The sequence below is a fragment of the Scomber japonicus genome, chromosome 1 (assembly GCF_027409825.1).
Source record: "Scomber japonicus isolate fScoJap1 chromosome 1, fScoJap1.pri, whole genome shotgun sequence".
NCBI lineage: Eukaryota > Metazoa > Chordata > Actinopteri > Scombriformes > Scombridae > Scomber > Scomber japonicus.
Window position 1 is genome coordinate 39,693,815 of NC_070578.1, and position 21,410 is coordinate 39,715,224.

Genomic DNA, 21,410 nt, shown 5'->3' on the forward strand with positions numbered 1-21,410 from the left:
AGCTAAAATGAAATCAGCTTCAGCCTGATGATTTCAGCTCGGGTACGGACGAAATGCATTGTGGGTAATCGTGTAGTTTACTACAGTGTAAATGGTCTGCGTGCTATCTGGTCCTTTAGTGTGTAGGATGAAAGTATGTTGTATGTAGTATTGAAGTATGTAGTATGTAGTATGCGGTTTCAAACAGCCATAGTCTCCATCTGATGAGGAGGTGTGGTATCTGCTGTCCTGTCATCAGTGTGTGAATGTGTGTGAATGGGTGAATGTGACATGTAGTGTAAAAGAGAAAAGCACTATCTAAGTACAGTCCATTTACTTTATTTTATTTTATTCATTTTCCATATATGTGGGGAGGACTCAAATTGCCAAACTTTTCATTGAAAACCTTTAGTTCAAATAAAACCCTGTAGCTACTCACATTTGCAGCAACACTCACTCTATTACACATATATATATTATGATACAGTTATTTTAATTATTATGATTTTATAACATATTGCCAATAAAATAAAAGTAAATTGCATCCTATATCAAACAAATAGAACAACACACCAGCCTTCCTGCTGTTACTGTTAGATTCCAGCTGGATGAGGGAGGTTAAGGGGAGAAAATATGGGATGTGGACGTGGTGTGAGTTGGATTCCAATATTGACAAGTTTCTTCATCTTGGCAGCGAAATCCAGGAGTGGGGAGTCCAAACTGAATTGAGGGAGTGGGGGTCGGGTGGGAGACTCAATAGTCATAATGTGTGTACGATCAGGACAATCAGGTTAGTCAGTAGATTTGACACACACATACACCTAATCATACGACTCATTTGTATCAGAGAAAATGAATAATAAGATTTCCCATTACAGGACCCTGCAGTGGATAGAGGAAACCAGGCAAAATAGAGTTATAATGTACTGATTCAGCAGCTACTCTGATGGCCTTACAGGAGGTAAAAACAAAGGCTCATCCTGATATCATTTATGAGATACTTGTTGTTTTGTCTAGAATAAGAGAAACAGGCTGTGACGTCACTCTGCTGGATCCCTGCATCCTGGAGTCAAGCGAAAGACGGCCAAGATGCCGCTGGCGTAGGAAGCCGGGCGCGTCTCCGTCAAACAAATTGAGGATATGTGAATAGGCAGAGAAAACATGCGGTAAAGTTTATGTTTTAATGACGAAAAAGTGACTATAACAAATTAATACATTGGTACAAAGACTAGTGTTCCTTGGAAAAAAAAGAAAAAGTTTGGAAAAACCAAGATGATAAAAGTTTGAATGCAAGCTAGCTACACACCAACGGACGTTAACGTCGGAGAAAGAAGAAGATAACCTCCATTGCTACCGTGAGTGACTTTGAAAAGACGGTAGAAATGAGTACACCAGGGGAAAAATGTAAAGAAACTATGTCTGAAGATGATATGGACACACTTTCGACCCAGTCTTGTGATGCTGCAGCGAAACACATCAACAAACGGAAGAAACGTAACTCTCACGGTGACGGTGACAGTACAAATAGTAGCGCCGACATCTTGGCAGCAATCCCAAGAGCTCTCAAATAAGCATGACGAGACATTCTGCAAGATTTCAGTGATTGAATCCACAACTGAAACAACATCTCAACATATTGAAAAACTCTCTTGCACAGTTGAGCAGCTTGTGGTGGATATTAATCGTCACAAAGACATTTTGAAGCAGAACGAGTTAGAAATTGAACAACTGAAAAAAGAGAACCGGATTCTGAAAGCAGGTGTTGCGGAAAACAAACGCTACAACTACAGGTGGACACTTAAACTACATGGAGTAAGAGAGGAAATCCTTCCTTCCATCCATCCTTGGGATAGTGGCCCCGGGACTTCAGGAATATCTACACGAAGGAATCGACATCGTGCATCGCCTGGGTCCAAAGAGAAAGGACGGCTCTCACCGGTCCCTCAACGTCCTCTTCGCGCTGCGTCGTATCCGGGATGCTGTTTGGAAAAGTGCCAAGGGCTGCAAGTTTCTGCGGGACAACAAGCTGCGTCTCACCGAGGCACTTTCCCCAGAGGATCGAGTGGCCAGAGAAAAACTCTGGCCTCTTGTGGAAAAAGCAAGAAAAGAAGGTAAAAAGGCGTCCTTCCTCGGGCCTTATGCTCTGATAGAAGGAAAGAAGATTGACCATTTAGATATGAACTAAAGCCTTCTCCCTTGGCAAATGAAGAGGTGAGTCACGCAGTTGGATATGTTTGGTAAACATCACAAACACCTCACGTCTCCACGATGGTTATAAAAGAACTAACCTATACATAGACTTACTGACTATGAACTATTAATTTTGATAACAACTGATGAAGATTGATGTCTCCAGGGATATTATAACTGTACATACGTCAGAGGTGACAAATGGAGATTGCTAGGTTTCCAAACTAGAAGAAAGTCTGTTAAAGACACCAGCATTTACATTTACATTACATTCTTAGGATGAATCCCACATCACAATCTTATACAGGTATTATTTGTTCCAAAGGGCAAGAGAGATAAATACTTAATTAAACTTTTTTCTTGTTTCTCTAATAATTCATTGCTCATTCATAGTTTGCACAAAGTTGATTAACTATTTCTGTTATAATATTTTTGAGCAGTGAATTATGTTCATTTAGTCTATATGACTTACAGTTAAAAACAAACAGAAGGAAAATATGTTTTGTCTAGAAGGCAGGGTTCTGGGTCTAACCCAAGGTGTTTTGTTATTGATTAAGTCAGCTTAAGCTAACAGTGTTTATGGTGCCAGCATTATACTTTTCTACAGTCACAAAATGTTTGGCTGTCTATCACTACCTCGTTTAAGGAGTTTAAAACACACTTTAAAGTTCTGCTTATCTATTTTTGAGAGCTACTTCATTCCTTTATTTATTGATTGATTGTTTGTTTGTTTGTTCTTGATGGATCTCAAGTTTGATTCTTTAACTGTTATGTCATTGAATGTCAGAGGTATACGTGATTTGTTGAAAAGAAAAGCCACTTTAAAAATAGTGAAGTTGACCTAATATTTTTACAAGAAACACATTCAAGTGAGTCAGATGTAAAGTTCTGGAAAGGGCAGTGGGGGAATAAGATTTACTGTAGTCATGGTACTAACCGCTCTGCCGGAGTCTCTATTTTGTTGCATAGATTTAAAGGGGAAATCTCAGAGGTGATGTCTTCACATGATGGTAGATGGATTATCATAAGTTTTAAGCATGATAATTTAAATTTTATAGTATGCAATATTTATGGTCATAACTCTCATCCATCCAATACGATACTATTTAGTCAGATAACCTCCAAAATAAATGAACTATTCCACAAATACCCTAACTCTTATGTTATCTTAGGTGGTGACTTCAATGAGTGTCTTGATGATGCAATAGATAGATTCCCTCCACAATTGTGTCTATCTCCTATAAACATATACAGGATTTTACATGGTCTAAGAGCAACCTTTCATCTAGATCCAGAATTGACCTTTTTTTAGTTTCTTCTTCTGCTCTTCAGTATGTCAAAGAGGTTTCTCATTCTTTTGCTCCATTGTCAGATCACAAGAAAATCACACTAATTAGGTAGCTCACAGAATACAACAAAATTAAGAGGATACTGGAAATTTAATAACGCCCTTCTTAAAGACAAGTGCTTTAACGACAATATAAAAAGTCTAACTAATGACATTTTTAATGAAACTGTGGTCAACCAACATACTCAAAAATGGGAGTATTTCAAATTTATGACAAGAAGTATTGCCATTAAGAGAGGTAAAGAGTTAAAAGCCCTTAAAAACAAAACAGAAACTGAATTACTAAACAGGATTGGTCTCCTCTTATCTAAATCCAACTTATCTTCTGAAGAGGAGTTAGAAGTAAAAGAGATACAGTTAAAAATAGATCAGATTTATATTGAGTTAGCCAAGGGTGCATTTGTGAGATCAAGAGCCAAGTGGCTGGAAGAGGGGGAAACGAACTCCAGCTATTTTTTTGCTTTGGAGAAAAGAAATGGTCAAAGAAAGTCACTAAGCATGCTTAATATCAATGGTAGTAAATGTACAGATCAAAAACTAATATCTGATTCTGTTTTTTCCTTTTACAGCAATTTGTACAAATCAGAATTCAACAACCCCTATTGTGAAATGTTAATTAGTAAGATTAAAAAGCATATAGTCACAGTTGATGAGAATTTTAAAAAGACTTGTGACTCTAAGATGACCAAAGAGGAAATCAAAACTGCTCTTTTCTCAATGAAAAAAGGTAAATCCCCAGGAGTAGATGGGCTTTCAGTAGAATTTTATGTTCATTTTTGGGACATCATTCAGGAACCTTTATTTTACATGTACGGTGAATGTGTTGGTCAGGGAGAGATGAGTACAACTATGAAACAGGGCGTAATATCACTAATTCCGAAAGCAGATAAAGATAACTTATTGATCGAAAACTGGCGACCTATTACTCTCCTTACTATTGATTACAAAATTCTGGCATCAGTTTATGCAACTAGATTAAAAACAGGTCTTCCTCACATTGTTGCTGAAACACAATCTGGTTTCATTAAAGACAGACACATAAGTAATAACATCAGACTTATTTTGGATCTATTGGATTATGCAGATTCAATACACTCAGAAGCGTTCATTCTTTTTTTAGACTTTTACAAAGCTTTTGTTTCCATTGAACATAAGTTTCTTACAAAATGTCTTAAATTGTTTGGTTTTGGGAATGAATTTATAGATACTATGGAAATGTTTTATAAAGGAATTAATAGCTCAGTGATTATTAACCATAGTACCACTAATAGATTTGATATAAACCGTGGTGTTAGGCAAGGGTGTCCAATTTCACCTTTTCTTTTTATTTTAGTTGTTGAACTATTGTCATTAAACATAGTACACGACACAGACTTCAAGGGCATCTCCATATTTAATAGAGAAATAAGAATCTCTCAACTGGCGGATGATACAACTCTTTTCTTAAAAGACAAAGAACAGTTGGTCAGAGCTATTGATTTAGTTAAACAGTTTTCATTGGCATCAGGCCTGAAACTTAATGTATCTAAATGTGAACTATTGCCCATACATCACTGTGATGATACTTTCATAGATAAAATCCCAGTAAAGACCTCGGTCAAGTATTTGGGCATTCATATAACAAAAAATTTAATAGAAAGGCAACATCTAAACTTTTCTGGTAGAATTAAAAGAACTAGAGATACCTTTAACCTTTGGCTTCAGAGGGACTTAACATTAAACGGCAGAGTTCTTTTGTCAAAGGCTGAGGGTGTCGCTCATTTTGTTTATCCATCTTTTTCTCTGTTTGTGAATGATGCCAATGCTAATGAAATTAACAAGCTCTTTATGAACTTTGTCTGGAGAAATAAAACACCCAAACTTAAAAACACAGTTCTATCCAACAGCAGAGCGGAAGGCGGTCTTGAAATGCTGAATTTCATTGATATTCTAAATACTTTTAAAATTAACTGGTTAAAAAGATTTTTGACACATCAAAATTCATTGTGGTTCTTCATCCCCAATCATATTTTTGGAAAAATGGGTGGACTTGCTTTCATTTTAACTTGCAACTTCTCACCTGACAAATTTCCGGTCACACTGTCCAAATTTCATAAGCAATCACTTCTTTCTGGGAAGCTATGCTTCAATCACAATTTTTCTCCTCACAAAACTTTGTTGTGGAATAATGAGTGTATTACTATTAAGAATAAGTCTCTGTTTAATTCCAAATGGTCTGAGAGAGGTATAAATAATATTTTGTCTGTTTTGGATGAACATGGTCTGGTCCTCCCCTATGAGAGTTTTTTATCGCGTCATAATTTTCCTATACCTTTCAAAGAATACAACTCTGATAAAAGCAATCCCCTCTGGCCTACTTAGTTTAATGAGAAGTCACTTATTTTTTTGTAAAGAAGTTAGACCAGAGGGTCAATTTGTTTTGCTTGTGAATGGTATCAACATACAAGACAAGAAATGTAACAATAAACATATAAGAACTTTTTTTCAGAGAAAAAAGAGGTTTTCTCCACGAGGAAAGTTTTATTGGCGCGCTCACTTAGAGGACATAAACTGGGAAAAGGCATGGCTTTTACCTCACAAATACTGTATTCATAACAAAGTCAAAGAAACTCATTTTAAAATTCTCCACAAAATATATCCTGTTAACTCCCTCATTTCAAAATTTATAGATTTGGACAGCTCCTTTTGTTTTTTGTGGCCATACTGAAGAAACTTTAAATCATCTGTTTTTTGAATGTAATGTATTCATAAGAAAAAATTTGCAACCTCCAAGCCAACTTTCTCTCATTTTTTACTTGAATTCAATTCACTTTATAAATCTCTTGCCTGAGTTAAAAATAAAAAGAACACAATGTTTTTAGAAAGCTATGAAAAAAATATTTGATGTACCCCCTGACATTTAATGGGATATATTAACAATGATTATTACATACCTATGTATGGACATGACAATATGTATCTATTTATTTTTGTTCTGTTTTTTATTTAATTTTATTCATTGTGTATTTATTTGAATTAGATCCTTTCTGTCTCTGTATTTATTTTATTTATTATCTTTCTGAATGTGGAACAGCTCTCATGTGTTGTGTTGTATGTCAGTGTTTGACACTTTTTGTATAACTTGAACACTTAAATAAAGAAGTTAAAAAAAAAAAAAAAAAAAAAAAAGTCAAGCGAAATGAAATGACTGACTCCATAGCAACAGAAAGTTTAAATATTAATGAAACAGATGTAAATGAACCACTGGGATGGGAGGAGTTGAGGGAAACGATGAAGGAGAGTATGATGAGAGAGTGGAAGCGGTTATGGCAGAATGACACCAAAGGGAGGCGCTATTTCTCTTTTCAACCAGAAGAGACTTGGTTAAAACATGTAGACTGAGACTCAGCTACTGCAGATTAAAATCAGTGTCTACATAACACAGGAAACTATCCTACCAGGCTGTGTGAGTGTGGATGTACAGAAACAGTTAAGCATGTTTTTATAGAATATAAGAAATATAATTCTGAAAGGTATTAACTTCATAAATAGAATTAGTGCTATTTTCTGTTAAATCATTTCTTGTCCATAATGAGAACCACCAGTTGATTACAAAAGCAGTGTTGAACTTCCTGCATGACACAGAATTATATAAGAAAAGGTGTGACTACACTAAACTTTGACCTGCTCAGGGCAGTAAAACACCTTGTAGCCTCTACACTGCTGAACATACACGAGAGGAAGAAGAAGATTAATCACAGCTGTGTGATAGAAAACTGAAGCTGCAGAAAAGAAAAAAAGACTCTTAACGACCAAGAACATGTAAGTAACTTTTAGAGACTGCTTGATTCATAAAGTATAATGTATAATTACCGGATATATGGACCAAAAAGCTTTGAAGTCTCACGCATTGACCGTGAGACGCCATTTAAATTAGCTCACACGCCTCACCTGATATTTCTTATGTTGAGAAGTGATAAAGTTCACCTCACAGATATTAATAATATATAATATACAGACGTTAATATATATTATAAAGAAATGTATACATAGCAGCGAGACGTTCATAGCTGTTCCGAGTTAGCGACCTACCAGCCAATCAGAAAATAGTATTTATTGTTGCTGGGTAAATTAGGAAAATACGGTTTTCTTTTTCCCCCCGATGGTTTTTATACGTGAGTCTGTGTAGAGCTCCATCTACACAAACACCTGTGTAATGTATAACCTCTGTCATCAAGGCATCAAAATCTGACACACACAACACACAACACCATTTATAACCGGAAATACACACACACACACACACACACACACACACAAACGTTGAGCACCTTTGTATTTCAACCTTTATATGCTGTTCAGTGTTAAATTTTACACATTTTTACAATTGAGAGCTGTAAAAACATTTTACATACTTTTTACTTTGAACATTTTTCAACCTCTTAAAACATTTGTGTGCAGCTGATACACGTTTGACTCATATTTAACCTATTAAAAAAAAAAGAAAAAGAAATATTGTCTTAACATGTCTTAATATCTATAATATGATGATGATAATGATAACATGTCTATAATATCTTAACAATTCATGTTTTTTCTCCATAAACACAAAGTGTAAAAACTGCTCTCTGTAAGCTTCATTAAGGATTAATCTAGCTATGACTGATGAAGTCACTCATTCATGAATGGTTGGTTGTGCAGAAATGTGAGACTTATTATGCTGAGATACTGTGAATGGTCTGAATATGAACAGTGTGTGAGGGTTAAGAGGCTCATATGGGTCAAAATGTCTTTTTTCTTATAGAACCATTTGTTTTCTTTTTTAAATGTATAAATAAAACAATTTATTTTATTTAGCTGAATTAGTTTTTACTGGATTAACCCATTGTTTTTTATTTCTATTTGTGCTGGGCAGTTATGACCAGTATGTAAAATTGAACTGTTTTTTTTAAGTAGTAAAAATAATTGGGAGAACTTGATGGGGTCGAGGGGCCACTGTGGCCAAAAAGGGTTTCAAGTTGCTCCGGTCCTAACAGATGTAATCTCACTCCAAACTTTGAATGAAACCTGAGCTCCCTGGTCATAAGAACAGCAAAAACACAACAACCTGAAAGATGCGACCCAACCTTGTCAACATCTGTAAAAGCTTTCCCCTCCTTCACCCCCCATTATAGATAAATGCAAAAATGATATACAATCACAAATACCAAAAAGTAATTACAAAGAATAAAAACTATTCTAGTATATGTATATAAATGAAATAAAAAATCTAATTATCACACATTTTACAAAAAACACATAAATAAAAGTAAATTGCACAAATTAGTATCACATAAAATACACAAAAGAACAACAAACTCATAAAATGTGTTTTAATTTGATGGTGTGACTAATTTTACTTTTTGCATCATTAGATTCATCGCTCCTCCCTCAGACTTTCAGTGACCTCCTCCTCTCCTCTCCTCCTCATCTCCTCCTCTCCTTATCTCCTCCTGCTGACTGAGGTCTCAGCAGGCTGTAAGTTCACACACTAGGATGAAGGCGCCCAGTGTAACAAGATTGATGACCTTATTATAAAAAGAAGATGTGACTTGCAAATGAGTGATAGAAAACCAATCGTCTTTTCTTTTTTTCTTTTTTTTGATGATTGAGTACATGTGTGTTTGTGTATTTAATACTGTCTTTATATATATATATGTATATATATATATATTCAGACATGGCACAGTGAATTTCGTTGTACTTCTTGTGCAATGACAATATAGTCTATTCTATTTTCATCTCTTCTATTCAAAGCCATCATTTTGTCCGATTTTTGAGACCAGCCTTATTCTTCAATCAATCAATCAATCAATCAATCAATCAATCAATCTTTATTTGCATAGCGCCAAATCACAACAAAGTCATCTCAAGGCTCTTTACACAAGTCTAAACCGAACTATTCTTCACTACAGCTGTCAGTACAATTAAAGGATACTTAATTGTCGCTATATTATTGAACTTAAGACATTTTGACATGTATTGCTGTTTGCGTCTATATTAATTAAAACAGGTATAAAGATGAGATAAAATACATGTGAAAAATAAAAATGTAAATAACTGAAAAGTATTCTGAGATGTAGTAAGAGCTGCTCTTTATATGTCTAAGTATTATAAATGAATATGCTCTTCTGTTTTGGATTTGCAATGTGGCATAAGGTTTTTAAAATATAATTCAAGTTGTACATAAATATTTCCAGTTAATTATAGAATATGTGGAGTTGTTACTTACTAATTGATTGATAAGTGTGTTTATTTTTGAACAAAACTGCTGCAATCAAATAAACAGATGATACTGTGTGTGTAGGTTTTGGTGTACGGGAGAATGAAGAGAAAAGAGGACCACAGTGGACCCAGATAGACGAGAACCTACAGGTACGCTCCCACTCAAATCAAAGCTGAAAGTTTGTCTCTTTGTATGGCGGTGAATTGCAGAGCAACGCGTTCCCTCGACGCAAAACTTCCAAAGGTCAACGACGGTGTTGTTACGACACTGAAGCATAAACCAAAGTTCAATTGTTGGGTAGCTGAGCCGTTTTCTCTGTCAAATATCGCCCTCCGTTGTTAAGACGTGTCATTGCTGCCACATAGTGAAATTCATTGCATTGCTTCAAGACTCACACCAGCGTTTGGTGTCAATAAAAATATCACATTATCGACAAAATTCTTAATGATTAATTGTCATGCCCATCTCTAATTTGAACATTTCTGTATACTAGGGTCCCTAAACAGTCTTGGAATTGTATAAATTGGGTAAGACTGGAAAACTGAGACTCAGAAAAGCCACTTTATTATTGATATCTACATCTATAATGTTATTGTGATATAATCTATTAATCAACTTGAAAATTAAGCGACCGTTTATGTGTAGTCTACGTCAGTGTTAATTTTGACAGCAAATTTTGATTTAGTTTTAGTCATAGTCTTTTGTCTAAGATGTCCCCTAGTTTTAGTCGTAATTTATATAATAAAGTGTAATGGGTAATGTTTTTTTTTTTTAAAGTTTGTCTTCATTACTACTAGATTAAATGAATCCTATATTTAGCTTTTATGGTTGTAAGGTTTGAATGTGCAATATACACAGACACAGATTTCAAGATATGTTTTGAAACACAGACACAAGTTTGAAGTGGAGACAGATTACAGATAAACTCAAGTGTGTCACTGTTATATTTTGTTTTCTGATTCACCATTTAGTTAAAAATCTGTTAATTATCCTTCTGATCAACAAAAGAACCATAAACAACTTTCCTCATTTATCAGACAGATTTTTCTTTTCATGATGTTATTTCCCCCATTAACTGTTATTATAGATGGATATTAGCCTTTATGTTGTTATGGATAAAATGAACATAAGGGGGAGTCTGTCTGTCAGAGACACATTCTAGACACTTTTATATTTTACATCATTTGTCGTCATTTCCACATGAGGCTAAAAATTCCAGAGCGTCGGGTTTGATATGAGTTTACTTAGTTTATTGAGTGACATCATATACATTTTTCCTGAAACATTCAACCTAATAAACAATTTAAAAATACACTCTGGTCACTCCCTGAGCTACTACCTTATTGTGGTGGAGGGGTTTGCGTGTCCCAATGACCGCAGGAGCTCAGTTGTCAGTGGCTTTTATGCCCCTGGTAGGGTCTCCCATGGCAAACAGGTCCGAGGGGAGGGGCCAGACAAAGGGTAGCTCAGAAGACCCTAATGATGAACACAAAAAATGGTTTTCCGTGTTCCTCGCCCGGACGCGGGTCACTGGGGCCCCCCCTGGAGCCAGGAACAGCCCGAAAAGGGGACATGGGCCCCCGCTCCCACAGACTCACCACCAGTGGGAGGTGTCAAAGGGGTCGGGTGCGCTGTGAGCTGGTCGGCGACCGAAGGCAGGGACTTGGCGGTCCGACCATCGGCTGCAGAAGCTAGCTCTAGGGACGTGGAACGTCACCTCTCTGGTGGGGAAGGAGCCTGAGCTGGTGCGTGAGGTTGAGAAGTTCCGGTTAGATATAGTCGGCCTCACCTCGACGCACAGCAAGGGCTCTGGAACCAGTCTCCTCGAGAGGGGTTGGACTGTCTTCCACTCTGGAGTTGCCACTGGTGAAAGGCGCCGGGCAGGGGTGGCAATACTTATTGCCCCCCGGCTTGGTGCCTGTATGTTGAACTTTACCCCGGTAGACGAGAGGGTAGCGTCCCTCTGCCTTCAGGTGGGGGGACGGATCCTGACTGTTGTGTGTGCCTATGTTCCAAACAGCAGCTCAGAGTATCCACCCTTCTTGGACTCCTTGGAGGGGGTGCTGGAAAGCACTCCCTCTGGGGATTCCCTCGTTCTGCTGGGGGACTTCAACACTCACGTTGGCAGCGACAGTGAGACCTGGAGGGGTGTGATTGGGAGGAACGGCCCCACCGATCAGAATCCGAGCGGTGTTCTGTTATTGGACTTCTGTGCTCGTCACAGATTGTCCATAATGAACACCATGTTCAAGCACAAGGGTGTCCATATGTGCACTTGGCACCAGGACACCCTAGGTTGCAGTTCGATGATTGACTTTGTAGTCGCGTTGTCGGACTGAGGGATGCCGTCAAGCTGAAGAAGGAGTATATAAGGGCCTTTTTGGCCTGTCTGCCAAGCGGAGTGCAGCTACGGCGGTAGCTGAGGCAAAAACCCGGACATGGGAGGAGTTCAGTGAGGCCATGGAAAATGACTTCCTGACGGCTTTGAAGAGATTCTGGACCACCATCCTGCGTCTCAGGAGGGGGAAGGAGTGCGCTGTGGAGCGGTGGAAGGAATACTTCAAAGACCTCCTCAATCCCACCGAAATGCCTTCCGGTAAGGAAGCAGGGCCTGGGGGCTCGGGTGTGGGCTCTCCTATTTCTGGGGCTGGGGTCGCTGAGGTGGTTAAAAAGCTCCTCGGTGGCAGGGCCCCGGGGGTGGATGAGATCCACCCCGAGTTCTTCAAGGCCCTGGAACCGGAGGGTGTGTTCCAACTGTTGGGGGCTCACACTCCTCAGCCTCCCTGGTAAGGTCTATTCGGGGGTGCTGGAGAGGAGGGTCCGTCGGATAGTCGAACCTCGGATTCAGGAGGAGCAGTGTGGTTTTCGTCCAGGCCGTGGAACAGTGGACCAGCTCTACACCCTCTGCAGGATCCTTGAGGGTGCATGGGAGTTTGCCCAACCAGTCCACATGTGTTTTGCGGACTTGAAGAAGGCATTCGACCGTGTCCTTCGGGGAGTCCTGTAGGGGGTTCTGCGGGAATATGGGGTACCGGACCCCCTGATATGGGCGGGCCGTCCGTTCCCTGTATGTGTCAGAGCTTGGTCCGCATTGCTGGTAATAAGTCAGACTTGTTTCTGGTGAGGGTTGGACTCCACCAGGGCTGCCACTGCTTTTTTCGCAGCCGAGTGTGAAGCGGCCGGGATGAGAATCAGCACCTCCAAATCCGAGTCCATGGTCCTCAACCGGAAAAAGGTGGAGTGCACTCTCCGGGTCGGAGATGAGATCCTGCCCCAAGTGGAGGAGTTCAAGTACCTCGGGGTCTTGTTCACTAGTGAGGGAAGGATGGAGCGCGAGATCGACAGGCGGATCGGTGCGGCGTCTGCAGTAATGCGGACTCTGCACAGATCCGTCGTTGTGAAGAGAGAGCTGAGCCGAAAGGTGAAGCTCTCGATTTACCAGTCGATCTTCGTTCCTACCCTCACCTATGGTCATGAGCTTTGGGTAGTGACCGAAAGAACAAGATCGCGGGTACAAGTGGCCGAAATTTGCTTCCTCCGTAGGGTGGCTGGGCTCTCCCTTAGAGATAGGGTGAGAAGCTCGGAGTAGACCCGCTGCTCCTCCGCATCGAGAGGAGCCAGATGAGGTGGCTCGGGCATCTAGTCAGGACGCCTCCCGGACGCCTCCCTGTGGCACGTCCCACCGGTAAGACCCAGGACACGCTGGAGAGACTATGTCTCTCGGCTGGCCTGGGAATGCCTCGGGATCCCCCGGGAAGAGCTGGACGAAGTGACTGGGGAGAGGAAAGTCTGGGCTTCCCTGCTTAGGCTACTGCCCCCGCGACCTGACCCCGGATAAGAGGAAGAGGACGGACGGACGGACTCTGGTTATATTCAGGGTTATTAAATTATTTATTCACAAACAGAATATCAATAAAATGAATAAACAACAAACACATCCTGCCAGCAGGATACGGACACGGTACACAATGCAGGTTGTTATCAATATGCAGGTGTTTTTTAAACAGATATAATATAATAAAGTATAATAAATTATAACAAGAAGACACTACTAATCTGTCAGTGATAACTGTGTAACTTATCGGTAACGAGCGTCTGGCAAGGTACCAGCTGAGTGTGTCGAAAAGTATGCAGCAGGGTTATTATAGTTTTGAAATTTTCATTAGTTTTTATTTTTGTTTAGATTTTCAGTTTGCTTTTTCATTTCAGTTTAGTTTTAGTAAGTTTAACAAGTGATGAAGTAGTTTTAGTTTAGTTATTTAGATTTAGTCAAAATAAAGCTTTGATTAGTAAAATCTGTAAAGGATGAAATAATGCTGACACTGAGGTACAATGAGCTGTTTGTGTTCTCCTGCTTTTCTGTGAGAGCTTTGAATGAGTACTCTCACATTAGTGGGATGTTTCCCTTTTAGCTTTTATCCCACAAATGTTCCCATCACTCTTCACCACCACACTTTTACTTTTATCTCCTAAATATTCCCTATTGGGCTGTGGCGTTTTCTGCCTGGAGCTTCTTCTTTGTAGAAAATAATGAATTGCGCATTAAGCATTTTCTTAATTCAAACTGAGCAGAAAAGTAAAACTAAGCTGATTTTTTCTGCTATTCACTTTAGTTTTAGTTAGTTTTGCATTGTTCATTGTAGTTTTTAGTTCTCTTTTTAATTTTTGTTAGAGTTAACTAAATTATTTTTTCATTACTAGTTTTAGTTTTAGTTAACTATAATAAACCTGGTATGCAGTCATATAATGTTGGACACCTGGTGATACACTGTCCGTCTGCTGTGCATCTGTTTACTATAGCCTACAAAACTTCTAGAGCGCCCACTGCTGGATGAGATGGCAAACAACAAAATAAAAATACACTACGGGTGATATTTTAAAATTCAAATGGGTTAATTATAGTTAGAAAATAATTTTTTCATGTCATGTTCGAACAAAAGTTTGAATATCAAATAAAGAGTGACAACCCTAGAACATACCGGACTGTTATATTTTGATATTTGGTTTTGTTAATATTGACCCAAACCTATTAACTATCCTCCTCAATGTATTGAGTTGGTTTACTGGTGTATGTTTCTTAATGTGGTTAAGCATACAGTGATGTATTTCTACTGGTGCTATAAACACTATTATTATTATTATTTATTAAAACAGTAAATCACATCACAGAAACATTGATTTGTACAGCTTTAAAAATGTAACTCAGAGCGAGTTACTGTTAACTGTAGTTAAATTCACTACATTTGTCTGTAATCAGCTATCTGTTCTTTCCGCAGAATCAGTATGAGGTGACAGTCATTCCACAAACATGGATAAGTATGAAATAGTGAAGAAAATTGGGAAAGGTGGATTTGGAACAGCAATCCTTGTCAAAACCAAAGAGGATGGACACCAATATGTCATCAAGGAGATTTTCACATCTGTAGTAAGACACCATATACCATATATCAGTTTTCATTTAAGCTCTTCTTTACTACTTTGCTCTTTCACTTTATTATCTGTCTCTCTCACTTGGACAGATGTTTACTGAAGACATGCAGAAAGCTCAAAAAGAAGTTGAAGTCTTTTCCAAAATGAATCATCCTAACATTGTCAAGTATAAGGAATCTTTTGAAGGTATGAATTATCTAAGATCTTACCGATAATCTTGAAGAATCACAGACATCATCAACAAAGATATTCCGATGCACATGTTTGCATACATGTTCCTTATGCTGTATAAAATCTTTTAGAGAGGGGCCGTCTGTGTATAGTGATGGACTACTGTGAAGGTGGAGACCTCTCCAAGAAGATCAAATCTCAGAAAGGAGAACTTTTCTCAGAAGAGCAAGTAAGATACTAACTCTTCAAGATAATAATTAATGTTTAGGATCTGCCTGTTAATCTTTAGGATCAAACTGTTCAACATGTGGATACAATTCATCATGTAACTCTTTCTATTTCACTTCACTGTATATGTATTTAAAATGTATTTACACCCTTCTCAATGTTTTTATATTGTGTTTTTGGGCTTTTTTGGTCAAATTACATATGTATAGTGAAAGTTGATACTTTAAGTGTGTCTTTACGTTCCTCTGTCTTTCTTAGATCCTGGACTGGTTTGTGCAGATTTGTCTGGCACTAAAACACATCCATGATAGAAACATCCTCCACAGAGACATTAAACCACAGGTATTACTTCATGTACTACATGATCTTGCCTCAGTTATAATTCATTTGTATTTGTATTTTATACCTTGATGATAATAACATCACATCTCTTTTATGATGTCTACACAGAACATATTTTTAAAAGATGGGACTATACAGCTTGGGGACTTTGGAATTGCAAGAGTGCTGAACAGGTTTGTAAAATATCTGAATGGATCTGCAGATCTCTGTAGAGTCAATATTAAAATGTAAATAATAAATCATAACACAGTCTGATTTCTATCCTCTTCTTATTTCCAGCACTGGAGAAGTGGTAACAACACAGATAGGAACATCACTTTACCTTTCACCAGAAATCTGTGAGCACAAACCATATAACAGCAAAAGGTAATAACTTGATGCTCTATGTGTTTATCTCATTTATGGTGTAAATGAACATTTAATAATAATCCATTGGACACTTTCTCTCCCCACTGAACTGACTTGTGTATATCTACAGCAGGAAGCTACTGTTGTATTGATGTCATGTTAAACTATTTTAAGCATGCATGTAACCTCATCCACTTGAGTTAACTGAATAAAGTAAATTAAGCAGAATTGCAGGAACAACAATGAAAATAAGTCCAGCACTTAATCGTGCAATAACTGATCATGTCTGACATGTGGTGTTTCAAAATGTGTTTTTTAGCAATAGTAATTAGTCATTTCTCAGCAACAAAGTCCTTTTTTCTCCATCTTAAAGTGACTAATTGAATAAATCTCAAGCTTCCCTCAGAACTGATACCAGCCTTTCTGTTTGTCTCCTCTGACTTTCTCTCTCTCTGCAGTGATATTTGGGCTCTAGGTTGTGTCCTGCATGAACTGTGCACTCTTAAGCTTGCAGTAAGTATTCTGTGTGTGAGCTGTTTATTACTTTATGTAGATTAAATGTATCTAACACAGGATTGCAAAGTTCTTATATACTGATTTAAATTTGTTCCCTGTATGTCTAATGGTTGCCAAGAAAGAATGTCTTTTCTTTCTTCATTTGTTCTGCAGTGGTTATAACTAAATATGTGTCCTGTTTATTTAAGGATTGCAGCAGGATGGACCTAGAACTGAAACTCATCCGTGGCTCATACCCTCCTGTGTCTGATCACTACTCCCAAGAACTGTGTTCCCTCTTGGCTCATCTGTTGAAACGTGACCCAACACAGAGACCCTCAGTCAGCAGAATACTGGACAAACCTTTCCTCTGCTGCAGGATACAGAGGCTCCTCACATCACAGGTGGATAGAAGGGTTAGTTTGTCTTTGATAAAATCTAATTTACATGAAGCAGACTAGTTAAGAAAACTTTATTCTCTACTCAGTGTTTGCATCGTCACTTTTCACAGGGTCAGTCAGAGACTCTTATATCTGAGGAGAAATTACAGAAGAAGCAGCATGAAGATAAGAGGCAAGAACATAAAGGTATGTAAACTATAGAGTGAGATAATCTACATTAAACCAGGAACCAGGAGAGCATTAGTTTCTTACATCAGCCTTAGAGGTGCTATCTTGTATTTACGGGTTTGTAACAAGTAGTGTAATAATATTAATAAGTAATAGAGGTCAAGTGTCATCAAGGGGAACTGGTTTCATATGAGGGGTTCGGTTCCTTTCTAGGCCGGAGTGCTTGGGTACTTTTAAGTTCTCTGAATCTGACTGTTAGTGTTACTGGAGAGACGCAAGGAAACCACAAGAGGAGAGAGGAGATATGATTTTAGACGTTGTTTCCTACAAAGTGTCACGTGAAGCGAGTGTTTCTGATGACGGATCAGCTGATCACAGCTGTGATCAGCTGTGATCAGCTGATCACAGCTGGATCAGCTGTTAGTCAGCTTTGACAGCTTTAGGTTCACTGTGCTGATACTAATAAAGTTGCACATTTATCACTGACAGATCAGCAGTGTTTTCTCTATTCAGCCTGTGATATTATATTTAACCCTTTCTGTACCTTTCCCATAGGCAGGGCCCTGTGTTCAGAACTTTTATTCCCCTTTTTTAATTAAGCCCTCTAAAATCAGTAACTCTAAATGAAACTGTTGTTCAGTGTGTTATACAGTCAATGTTTCCTCTTGTATCTGTAAAGTAACTTATCACTTAAATAGAAGCAATGACCTTTGGCGATACTCTTCCAAACAAAAATATTAGACACAGAAATTCCCTAGTTTTAGTAGTATATAGAAAATAACCACTTTAGCTTTTATGAAATTCACGAGGCTTATTTTATACTCCAAAGGTTTTAAATGAAATTCACATATACTCTTTTAACTTTCTGTTATAACTATGTAATGAATTATTTCCTTTGTTTTTACATCAAAATAATAAAACACAAATGAATTGAATCAAATACCTTTTGTTTACCAGTAAAATAACACATGCTAACCTAATGGGCCCACACACTAACACAAGCCGGCAAACAATGTCAATTAAAGGAAATGTCAAATAATGAGGTAAATATACAAAGCAGTTATCCCTGTGAACAAAAAGCACTGGTTTTAAATGCTCTGAACAGGTTTTCAGTGTTTTTTCTACTTTCAGTCTGAGCTTATATACATATTTACTTGGTCACTCCGCTAACATTATGGCATGTTTCCAGTGTTTTGGGGCAGTCACACTGGACCATAACTCCATAACACAACAATACAAAGTAATTAAGTAGTTTATCTGTTGGAGGTGTGCTTTTTGGTCTGCAGCTCTTCATCAAACATCATCATCATCACTGTGGCTGTTCATTTTTGTTTTCAAATATAATTAACTCAGGATGTTTAATATGGAAGTATCTTTTCTTAAAACACAGTTTTCCTAAATTATCTGAGTATATGTGGGTTAAGCAGGTGAACATTTTCCAAGTTAACTTCTTCATTGTTGTTGAAATGAGTGAGTGCAGCTCTGACAGCATGTTGTTGTGTTTGTGTGAAGGTGTTGGCGGTCTGTGTGGGAAACATGACAGCGAGACAAAAGCTCAAAGGTGAGATGAGGATCTTTAACTGTCCATAACACAAATCATCCCTCCATCATTATTTATACTCACATCTCTGTTTGTGTTGAAGCCCAGAGCAGAAGAAGCAGAGACCAACTTCTCTTGAACCCAGCCGTGTGTCTATGAAGGATAATTCTAAGGAGCTTGGTGTATTTTTTAAAGATGGACAATCTGCTGGTGAGTTCAACTTTTCTTCAGCATCAGTTAAGAGTGAAGCAGGTGAAGGTGAATATGGTGTTGTTGTAGCCTGGAGTGATTTTATAGACGGACAATTAACAGATTTTTAACTAGATGATAAATCATAAAACAGAATATAGCATTTGGGAGTGATACACTTGAGTTAATGAATTTAATGGTAAAAGGCTCCTCAGTTTAAGCCATCATATTATTATCATTTTAATTAGACATATTATGCTTTTCCATATTTTCAGTCCTATGTATAACGTTACTATGTCAGATGTTAAAAGAGGCCAAAATGTCAAATAATGAGGTAGATACTGTCAGCCTGAGCCTGTAACAGTTTTCTTTATAAGTTCATCTGCTCCACACACAGAACACAAGTTTACTGGGCCACATGACATTATGGCATGTTTCCAGTGTTTTGGGGCAGTCACACTGGACCATAACTCCATAACACAACAATACAAAGTAATTAAGTAGTTTATCTGTTGGAGGTGTGCTTTTGGTCTGCAGCTCTTCATCAAACATCATCATCATCACTGGTTGTTTCTACTTGTACTGTTCCTCCCTACATTATAATTGATTTGCTGAGGACTTCCGGTTGAGCCTCGGAGAGATGTAGACGCGCGTCTCTGAGCTCCCCCATATTAACCTTTATCTATGTCAAGGAGCCCAACCCACACATATGTATGACAGTTTGAGTGTCGTATAAGCAGAGTGTAGGTCGAAAGACGGTGAAAACGTGAGTTTTTATTCAATTTTGTTACGACATTTCAACGAAACAAGATGCCGGATCTGAGGAGCGGTGCTAAGGCCCCAGAGCATGCGGAGGGCACGGAGTCGGGTCAATCAGCCATACTCGACGCCATTACGTCTTTGAAGGCCGAACTGCTGGCAAAAATAGACGAGAAAGCGGAGACCCAGAACGCCGAGATATGCAAGCAGATAAGCATCGTTAAAGACGAAATGAAAACGGCCATTGAGCGTGCTAATGCTAGGGCTAATGCTCTGGAGCAGCGCACCGCTAGCTTGGAAGCTGCGGCCAACAGTCACTCTGACATCATTACTGAACTGGAGCAACAGGTGTCCCAGCTGAGGAAAGAAGTGGTGAGTCTCACAGCAAAAACCGGGGACTTAGAGGCAAGATCACGGAGATGCAATTTACGCATTTTCGGCATCAAAGAAAGACGTGAAGAGGGCACCCGCCCAACTACGTTTGTTGCTGGAATACTACAGAAAGCACTGAAGCTGGATAAACCGCCCGTCTTAGACAGAGCACACCGCACCCTACAACAAGCTCCGGATGAAGGGCAGCAACCAAGAGCCTTCGTCATCAAGTGTCACTATTACCAGGAAAAAGAAGCGATCCTGCATAAAGCACTTGCGGCACAAAATCTCATCTCCGAACACGGCGACAGGATTCGGATTTTTCCTGATTACACACAGTCAGTGGCACGGCAGCGGGCTGCATTCAAGCAGGTGAGACAACTTCTGCAACGTTGTGAGGGCGTAAAATACGGGATGTGGTACCCAGCCAAGCTGAGGATTACAACGCAAGATGGAATGCAGAGAAGCTTCACGGATCCAGTCAAAGCTGAAGAGTTTGTAAAAGAACTCTCATAAATCAGACACTTCCGTCACTCTATGCTGAGATTGCCATGGCGATCTGAGGTAAAACGCAGGTATGGCTGACAGGAAAGACATTGAAAGTATTTAGGAAACATTGTTGTAGTTTTCGATTCCTCTTCTGCCATCAAACTATTCAATAAGATAATTTCCTCTACAGTTTTGTTCTAACTGGACAGTAAGTGAAGGTCTGGTTGTTAAGTAATGCCTACTTAATTTGTGAAGTTGTGGATGGTAATGCACAAACAGTGACATGTTTTATTTCTTCACATATAAGCCCCTGATGCTAATAGTAGAGACATTTAACTTTTTCAGTAAACAGGGTCGCTGTTAGTTTTTTTGTGTTTTTTTTTCTTTTTTTTTGTCTGTTTGTTTGTTTAAATTCCACTTAATTGACCCCATCTGGTATATTGTCATACAGCAAAGTTAGCTTTACCCCTTGTGAATGCCAAGGCTGATAACAGTGACACTGAATTGGTTCATAAATACTGTTGCTGATATTGTTTTCTTGATTAATGATTGTTTGGGATCACCAGGGATGGATAATATTCTTTACAATATTGTTTTACGGAGTAATATGACATGGGGTCAACCTGCTAATAAGTGGCTGGTTTGTGAGCTTTGATACTGTAATATCTACGCACATTTTTATTTTATCTCAGTTGCACAGACTCAGGCACATTCATA

At 38.5% G+C, this 21,410-nt stretch overlaps 1 protein-coding gene across 1 annotated transcript; it reads left to right on the forward strand.

Annotated features, from left to right (window-relative positions):
* Window positions 1–15,069: 15,069 nt before the first annotated feature.
* Window positions 15,070–19,023, forward strand: LOC128368833 (serine/threonine-protein kinase Nek1-like). The gene is made up of 11 exons (XM_053329758.1): window positions 15,070–15,186; window positions 15,281–15,377; window positions 15,494–15,591; window positions 15,849–15,932; window positions 16,041–16,105; window positions 16,212–16,298; window positions 16,739–16,804; window positions 16,993–17,191; window positions 17,287–17,362; window positions 18,857–18,905; window positions 18,993–19,023. Exons 1-11 carry the CDS (start codon window positions 15,070–15,072, stop codon window positions 19,021–19,023), a joined length of 969 nt encoding a protein of 322 aa, XP_053185733.1.
* Window positions 19,024–21,410: the final 2,387 nt, after the last annotated feature.